Genomic DNA, 9,554 nt, shown 5'->3' on the forward strand with positions numbered 1-9,554 from the left:
AAGTTTTTGGGAAGGGTTGGCCTATCCTGTTGTTTGTTGTATCCTACCTCTCACTGACTGTGAATTATTTCCTTGTACATTTAGTAGTAACTTTGGACCGTGAAACTTATCAATGAGACCCCTTGGCAATTTGGGTTAAGGATGTGTCCCTCCAGAAGGGTTTTGCATTGGCTTTGGCCAGGTGTTCTAGAATAATCACCAGTTGAGGGTTAATTGTATGTTAATTTTTTGGCCTGGGTAAAAAATTACACCAAATGAATGATATAACTTAACTCCAAATCTGAATGAGAGGAGTCTCACGGTTACTATTTTTAGGGGAGACATGTGCCCTCTAACTCACAGCCCAGACTGAAAGATAAACCTGACTGTCATCTCCCTAGATTGATGGGCCAATTTCTTTCTAATTTATTATTATGTAACTTATTAGGGGACCTGGCTATAGGCTGGTATGTGGGTCTCAGCTCCAACTCTGCCCCTCTTTGGACTCAAGGTCTTGTTTTCTGATCCCATATAATTATAACGGAGTCCTTGTATTAAGTAAAGCTCCCCATCTCCAAACACCCCTAACAGCTGGCAGCCGGTGTCAGGCCACAGGCTTTCCAGTTTAGCTTTGAGCCTTCACTTTGATGCTTGCCCACTGCAATGTCCGCTATTTCCTTTTTGGCTAAACTATGCATTTAATATTTTATACAATATTTCTAAATGTTTGTAGGAAGAGTTTCTGTCATGCTATTGCTGGACAGAAGTTGAAGGATACTTTCCTTGACATGCTTATGCCATAGAACTCCTAGAGGTTCAGAGTCTACAAAGAATGATTTTATTATCCAGGTAGTATGGACTGTTTATAAATGAACACAGATCAGCAGATCGGTAGTAATGCACATGTTTACACAGTAAAGGAACTATGTTGTTTTTTAAACTAATCATAGATAAGAACTCTCATCAATGTTTTTTTAAGGAGATCAAAACATTTACTAAAATATAAAGTTTTAGCCAGGAGGCTGTTGTGTTCCAGTATTCTGACAAAAAATGAATACCATTCAGATGGGTACTAGACTTACTGGGGTGATCATTTCATAAGTTATCTACTGTCTGATCACTATGAGACTAATATAATAGTGTATGTCTACTGTAATTGAAATGCTTCTTCTGAGAGTTTAAAAAAATTTGTCCTAAGATTCCCATTTTTGTTTATATTTTATATCATATAACATAAATATTTATTTATATTATATAACAAAATATATTTTATATTTGTATTCATTAAAACATATTTATATTTTCAACTTGTCATAGCTCAGGCTGTCTAGTAATGGTCCCTACAACATCTGAAAAGAGTATCTGTAAAGACAAGCAGAGTCCCAGCTTGTCATGGTGCAGCTCCAAAGGGATGGGAAGAAGCACACTATGGGCCTGGGTGATAAAAGAACCTGGATAATATCAAAATCTTTATGACCCTTCCACTAATAAGATCATTTGGCTTGAGTCCAAGATGGACACAGAGTCTATAATACTTTATATTTGTAAGTGCTTGACAAAGTACCTTTACATATATAATGCCCTTTTCAGATAACCAGGACACAACAGTGGTTTAAGTAATTTATTGATAAAATGGCAAAGCCTAAAATAGAATTCTTGTCTGCAAACTAAATCCAATGCCAAGAGTGTTACCATGGCAAAGCCACCCTCAGGAATATCTTCTGCAGTCTTTGTATCTAGAATTCATTTATAAATTTTAAAAAGGAATGACTAAATGGAAGCATAAAAATCTAATCCAAAGCTTCGCAAGTGCTTGTTCAATTCAGGTATGGCAACAAAAGGACATGGTTGAACATGGATTCCTGCTTTAGATTTCCACTGTTCAATATGGCAGTCACGAGCCTCATGACTATTTAAATGCAAATTGATTCAAGTAAATAAACTAAAAGAAAAAAATTTCCTTTGTTGCACTAGCCACATTTTAAATGCCCAACAGTCACATGTGGCTGGTGGTGGCTATATGGGACAGTATTGATATAGAAAGTTTCTAACATCAGAGATCTACTGACAGCTATGCTCTAGGACAGCGTTCGCCAACCTTTCGCACCTCACGGAGCACCAGTGGCCTAAGGACCACTGGTTGGTGACTGCTGCTCTAGGATGTGGATTAATGAAGCAATTTCATTGTTGCAGCGGGATAGAAAGAACTTTGGCTTTGAAGCTCAACAGACCTAGATTTGAATTCTGCCTCTATCACTTATAAACTCTGTGACTTGAACAAGTTTCTTAACTTTTCTTGGACTTGTTTCCTCATCTGTAAGTCAGTAATCAAAAATAAGGTGCTTGGAATATCATTTTTGCTTAGTAACTACAGATTCTGCAGTCTCCCCAACCGTCACTGCAGCCCCACTGCAGTCCTGTGGTTACCAAAAGGCCCTTGCACAGTATATAAAAACATACTGCATGATCTCACTCATTTATGAATAAAGACCATTATAAAGTGATGAACAAAAATAGATACAGAGGCAGAGCAGCATTGAACAGACTTTCAAACTACAGCAGGAAGCCCGGGGAGTGTTGCGGGGGGGGGGGGGGGGGGGGGCGGGGGGGAGGTAGTAAGAGATCAACCGAAGGACTTGTATGCATGCATATAAGCATAACCAATGGACACAAGACACTGGAGGGTAGGGGAGGCCAGGGGATTGTCAAGGGGGAAAAAAAAAGGAGACATATGTAATACTCATTGTAATACTTTAAGCAATAAAACAAACAAACAAACAAACAAACAAAAAAACATACTGCTTCTGAAAGATTCAAGACAATCACCAAACCCAAGTCCTTGAATAGGGTTAGCATTTTCTTTGTGAGATTTTTCCCTTTTTTCTGGGGGGTATGATGGTGGGGGTGAGCATTTTATATAAATAAAGAAAAATAAAATAATTTGGAATTAGAAAAAATTATAGTTCAATTTTCTATTATATTAAATCTAAAAATTGATTTGAGTGAAAGAAGCTGGCTCTGAAGGTGTAACTTGAGTAAAATGGGTCAGGTGTCTTGGTGGTATTTCTCACAGGAAAATAACAGAAGTGCAGCTACAGAATCAGGTGTAATTACCTATACATACAATCAGACACTAATTAACTTTTTATTTAAAGAACAAATCCCTGAACAACTCAACAGTTTGCTGACCTACTGTTAAGATGAGACGCAAGACATACACTACTCAAGAGAGGCCTTAACGCTCTCACATCACTTTATGCTATCCTGTCACTTCTCCTCGTTACAGCTATTTCTTTAAATATTCCCCCAAGCTCCTTTTCTAGACTTTCTAATATACCCACAGTGTTGTACTTGACCTTCCCAGGCCTTTCTCTGGTCTGAAAACAAGCTGACGTGTGCTTGAATTTCTAATTAGCAATTTCAGAAACTGTAAGACTGTTAGGAGATGACTCAGAGCCCAATTAAATGGGAAATAAAATGATCTGGTTAAGTGAGTTTTCTGTTTAACTAGGACAGTGGTTCTCAACCTTGGCTGCACATTAGAATCACCTGGGAATCTTTTTAAAATCCTGATTTCTGGGCCTCATCCTCCGGAAATTCTGTTTCTTTGTTACTAATGTTGTGGCCTCACCCCATAACAAAGAAACAGAATTTCCGGAGGATGAGGCCCAGAAATCAGGATTTTAAAAAGATTCCCAGGTGCCCTAACTGGTTTGGCTCAGTGGACAAAGCATTAGCCTGTGGACTAAAGGGTCCCAGGTTTGATTACGGTCAAGGACATGTACCTTGGTTGCCAGCACATTCCCAGTAAGGAGTGTGCAGGAGGCAGCTGATCAATGTTTCTCTCTCATTGATGTTTCTAACTCTCTCTATCCCTCTCCCTTTCTCTCTGTAAAAAATCAATAAAATATATTAAAAAAAAAAAGATTCCCAGGTGATTCTAATGTGCAGCCAAAGTTGAGAACCACTGAACTAGGAAAACCTTTGTTTCAATCGTTTTAGTTGAAAATCTCTAAAACAAAATGCAATAGTGCAGTTTTCTGCTCAAGAATACTCTAATAAACACTACTGATGATTTAAGATCTTAACATTACAACAAATTAACCTATGATGCTGATACTATGCTGGGTTACAGAATATTGACATTTTTATACTGACCCCAGATTACACTTACTTGCTAGACTTTCACAAAATAAAATCTAACATTAGCTTGCTTTCTTATAATTTGCCTTCATTTCTTCCACACATGGATATAGAAATATTTCCAGATAACTGAAGCTCTGATTAGTTACTTTTGGTTAATCATGGTTCCATTTTATATGTGTTAAGTTGCATTTTCAACTTTAAAAGAAACTTTACTTGTGAAAGAAATATAATACCATTCACTTTAGGCTTATACTGAATGGTAACTGAGTCAATGGGCCTCTGATAATTTTCCCTACTGATTATTTTAATGATCAAACTGTTCTTAGAAGCAATAGCTAAATTAAGTTTTCAGGTAGTAAAGAGCAGAATTAAACCAATTTCTCTTTTTTAAAAAAATTAGATGTGTTCCTTTGCAGAATTTCCCCTTTAACAGAATTTTCAGCACAAAGAAAACAGCCATCTGAAATAACTCTACTGTTAACATTCGTTTAAATAAATCCATCAGAACTATTAGGTATTAAAAGGCATATCTAGTATGTTCATAGAAATTAAAAATCTCAGAGGTAATTCAATTACCTGGACAAATAGTTTATTAAAGAGAGAGATTCCATTTTACTTAGATGGAATCTAAGTGAGTTAGGGAGAAGAATTTGGGGCTTTTAGCTTCAAATAGACCTTGCCATTTCTCATTCAGGAAATTAAAAGATGCATAATTTCTAGTAGCTTTTTATATTTTGTTCTGAAGACATCCCCCCAGTTCTAGTTACCTCCGAGTCAAGTGAAATTCAAACACAGTAACTTTTACTTTTTAAGTCAGAAGCAACGTTTGTCTCCAGCAATTTCCTTAGATGATAATTACAGCATAACCTTCTGTCCTCACCCATACATACGTTCATTACCCACATTGAAATACAGAAACCAAGCACTGCGTACTTTTTAGTACACTACATCTTGAATGGACCATTCTAGCTTTGCCGACTATATCCAACCATTGTTAAGAGTCTGTAAAATGCCTGAAAGGACCCTGGACTATGAAGCCAAAAAAAAAAGGTTATTATCCTCACTCTCCAACTGAGTACCTACCACTCAACTCTGAGTCTCAGATGACTTAACTACCTGCCTACCCTACACAGGATATTGTATCATCAACATTAACATATAGTACCTCTTGGCCCAGCATTTGTACCCAGCAGACACTCAACTAAACAAACAGATTGAAAAATACCACAACCAGGGCAAAGATAGTACTTTCTTTGTGGACAGAAACAGCAATCTGTTCCCATCCTGTGTCTCTCAAACTAAGTCCTATTGCTCAGGGGCATAAGCGGTCAATAATTCAGTGTCACGTGAAAAACAAAGGGTGAGCCCTGACCGGTTTGGCTCAGTGGATAGAGCGTCGGCCTGCTGACTGAAGGGTCCCAGGTTTGATTCCGGTCAAGGGCATGTACCTTGGTTGCAGGCACATACCCAGTGGGGAGTGTTCAGGAGGCAGCTGATCTATGTTTCTCTCTCATTGATGTTTCTAACTTTATCCCTCTCCCTTCCTCTCTGTAAAAAATTTTATATATATATAAAGTCTTACTCTAGAAAGTTCTCCCTTAAAAAAAAGAAAACAAAGGGTGAAACTTACCTTCAAACAATGGGAATATAATGTAATGCTACTATATTAAATAGTATAGTTAACTAAAATAACATACGTTATTGTAAACAAAAGTATTTTAATTTTAGAAGCCCAATTTAAAAGATTTTATCTTACTGAGACTGATTTATAACTATAAAAGAGTATAGACCAAAATTTTTTATAACTTAAAACTCCAAAAATAATGTGCTAATAGAAACTAAAGTCACCCAACTTGAATTATAAATATATGAACTGCAATAAAACAGACATACTCGCCCGACCAGTGTGGCTCAGTGGTTGAGCATCAACCTATGAACCAGGAAGTCATGGTACATGCCTGGGTTGGGGGCTCGATCCCCAGTAGAGGGTGTGCAGGAAGCAGCCGATCAATGATTCTCATCACTGATGTTTCTCTCTCTCCCTCTCCCTTCTTCTCTGAAATCAATAAAAATATTTTAAAAAAACAACAAAACACAAAGAGAAATACTCACAGCTTGCATTTCTATACAGAAGAAATGGTTCATGGAGCTGAAATTCCAAATCTTTATTCACTGGTTCAACAAGATTGTGCATATTCAATCGATTCACAATGGTAAAACCATGGTAAGGTGAAGCTGACCTTAGATTTAATAGAAGAAAAATAATAATCTATAGTCACTGTCAGTTTGTGGAAATGTTATCTACTTATTTCAATTTCTAAGAATGAACATATTATCGCATTACACAATATTAGCATTTACAATAGTAAACAAAAAAATTTAAGTCAGATCTTAACCCTCTTCCTCTCAGAAGCTTCCAAAGACTCATTCACCCAGAGTAAAGGCCAAAGTCCTTATTATTAGGGCCACAAGGCCTTAGGAGATATGTCTGTCCCCCTTCATCTCCTTTGCCTTTTGCTCTTCCTGTTGCAGCCACACCGAGCCTCTTGCCACTCTCCCTCAATACCTCTCTCTGCCTGGATCACTTGACTGACAATACAATAATGATTTTTCTTGTACCAAACAGGTCTTTCCATAGTTCTCCTGAGTTAGATAGAAAATGCCTCAAATCCTACAGTAAGAAATGTCTTTGGTTCCCATTCCAGGGTGATTCAGTACATGGGATCAATGGTTCTCTCTCATCATTGATGTTTCTATCTCTCTTTCCCTCTCCCTTCCTCTCTAAAATCAATGAAAATATATTTAAATAACATACACATTACAAAAGACATTGTACACAATCCAGAACTTTTAGGGAGAGAGTGGGAAAGGGGACAAAACCAGAGTCACAGAAGATAATCTCTCATTTAGTAACCATAGAGCAGCAGGACTCATCTTCAACTAAATGATTTTATGGAGCTAAGGACATGTATATATTTATTTCAACTATGTATCTTTTTTAATACAGGGGTGGGGGTGGGTGGGGAGGAAGGCATCTGTTTTAAGACTCGTTTATTATTAAAAAATGTTTTCTGTTTAAGACTTTGCCAGGATCCTAAATAAGTCCTAGTTCTGTGTGTTCTGAAGGCTCAAAGATGAGACGTAACTTGAGACTCTCACAGCTAGAGATGAATGAATACTTGAAGGGTCAAGCAGGAAGGTTCCAAAGACAAATGAACAACAGGGTTGAACCACTTCATGTGACATTGTTTACCATGACATTTAAAAATATGTACCTTTTTTTAAAAAACTTACCTTCGATATACAAATAAGGTCCCTTCTATATCAGTCTTCTCCTATAAGAGACAATTAAACAATTAGTTTTACCCCCATAATGCAATCCCAAATATTCCAAAGGAGAAGAAATACTTCATGTTTAAGATAATTTTTTAAAATTAATCACTTTTGAACAGGTCAAGCTAACTCTCTCACTCCACCAACTACTTTTAGCAATTTCTTCTGCATCCTTTCTATGCTACTGATGCATATTAATGTATATGCGATGTTCAACTCGGCAACATGCCTATATCTGCAGCATTTTTTCTTCTTTTAAAAAAATATGTATCATCTTGATTGCCTTAGCTTAAATATCATCATGGAATGTTTACTTCTTGACTTTCAAATGTTATTACAAGTCTTTAACATTTGTCTGCAATCCATATTTCACAAGTTTATAATTAGACCAAGAAAAGAAAAACCATTCAGAACAATTACAAACTAAGCCAATGTTTCTGAAACAGTTACACTTAAAAAAAAAATCTATAATTTTGTTCTTTGTGGCTTCCCATATGTCCTCCTCTTCAAGGAGGTGAATTAAAGATCTAAAGCAAGATAATCTTGACAACTGCCTTCATCTGAATTAACTTTATAAATACCAAACGCTTTTCACAAAATTACTGGTTACATATAACTTATACCTGTATTAGATCGTAAAGAATGTGCGATGATTATAATCTTTCATTGTTCTGTTAGCATAAGGATGTTTCTTACTGAAGTGTGAACATCAGTCATTTATAAATCCAATTCACCAAACATTTACGGTTGATTGTTCTAAGTGTAAATAAAACCTATGTGGTTGAATGAGTTAATTAAGAAGGACCAATTACCAGACAACAGGAAATTATGTAATTAAAGCAATGAAGGAAGCTTCAAACAGGGACCAAGTCAGTGAACAGACTGAATGTAACTTTTTCGGACCCCGCTCCCGTGCAAAAAAACAAACCCCCCAAAATATTTAGTCTGTTGGGAGCATTCAGGGATGACATCACGAGCAGCACAGCTGGAACGAGACACCTTTACGGCTACTCTTCTCCAAAGGCTTCAAGGGAACTTATTAACATGGAAGCCCTTTAAAGTGCCTTGAAGTCTTTCCCAAAACTCTGGAAACTGAGTGTAGTTGGATAAAAGCGGGGCTTACCCACACCTCTCTTCCAAGCATGGAAACTAACTGGATTTCAATCTTTAGATCCAAATGACCTCTGCGAAGGGGGCCCTTATTGATGTCTGTTGCAGGGGGGAGGAGGAGCGCTGGCTTCGTAGATTTTGTGTATGTAATTTACCGATAATCCTCAACTTGCAGGTATCTTTTCTGACCTCCCCGGTCTCATATCCCTAACACATCAGAAAAGCAGGCAGATCACCCATCTCCCCGGACCCGACCCCAAGGCACTGATCCTCCTCCAACCCTCCCCTCGGTCGGCTTTCCCCCCGGATGTCTGGGGCCTATTTCTTCGGCTCCTCTTTCCCAATCCCGAGGCCCCGACACCCCTCAGGCGCCGGTCAGGTTCTCCAGACCTTGGCCTCGTCTCTGCCGCCCTGGCCTCCGGCATCACCTCCCACCCAGGGCGGTCCGCGCGGCCCCTTTAAGAGGCGGTGGCCGGGCGGTAGACCTCAGTGGCCTGCGGGCACTCACCCACTGGTTGGCCTTGGGGCAGAAGGTGTACAGAGCCACCTGGCCTGTGAGGTCTGCGATGCTGGTGATGTAGGGGTCGTGCTGCTTCAGAGCCGCCAAGCTCATCTCCTGCCCAGCTCGACTCAGCGACTCCATCTTGAATTCTCGAGCCGAGCCCCTCTGGAGGGGGCGGAGTCGCGGACAGGAAGATGCCTTCGCAGCAAGGTTCCCCCAGCAGAGTCTGCGCCCTCGACTTCCGCCTCTCCGCTGGGCCTCACGGCTGGGCGGTACGGTAGCTATCATGCTCCGCTGCGCCCACACCCCGGGCACCGGGTTCCGGCGTCGTTAGGTCCCAGGTGCGGGTGGGCGCACACGGCCCCGCGGGGGAGCTGGCAGGCAGGGGCCCCAGGCGCTTCCCTCCCGCCGGCTGCACCGCCCCGACGCCCGGACCCAGGCTGCCCGCGGGCTCGCTCCGAGCTCCTGCCCGACGAGGTTGGAC

General features: G+C 39.6%; 1 protein-coding gene across 1 annotated transcript in view; it reads right to left on the minus strand.

Annotated features, from left to right (window-relative positions):
• DCP1A (decapping mRNA 1A) overlaps positions 1 to 9,250 on the minus strand; it is a 52,187-nt gene extending 42,937 nt beyond the window's left edge. Inside the window, exons 1-3 of the mRNA XM_070390769.1 lie at positions 9,077 to 9,250; positions 7,420 to 7,460; positions 6,238 to 6,365 (exon numbers count right to left, since the gene is read on the minus strand). Coding sequence (XP_070246870.1) covers positions 6,238 to 6,365; positions 7,420 to 7,460; positions 9,077 to 9,211 — 304 coding nt within the window. The 5' untranslated portion in view covers positions 9,212 to 9,250. The remainder of the gene's footprint in view (positions 1 to 6,237; positions 6,366 to 7,419; positions 7,461 to 9,076) is intronic.
• Between the last annotated feature and the right edge of the window lie 304 nt (positions 9,251 to 9,554).

Source organism: Myotis yumanensis, unplaced genomic scaffold (assembly GCF_028538775.1).
Source record: "Myotis yumanensis isolate MYYU_CA2020_CCGP unplaced genomic scaffold, mMyoYum1.0.hap1 SCAF_14, whole genome shotgun sequence".
In the NCBI taxonomy this organism is placed as follows: Eukaryota; Metazoa; Chordata; class Mammalia; order Chiroptera; family Vespertilionidae; genus Myotis; species Myotis yumanensis.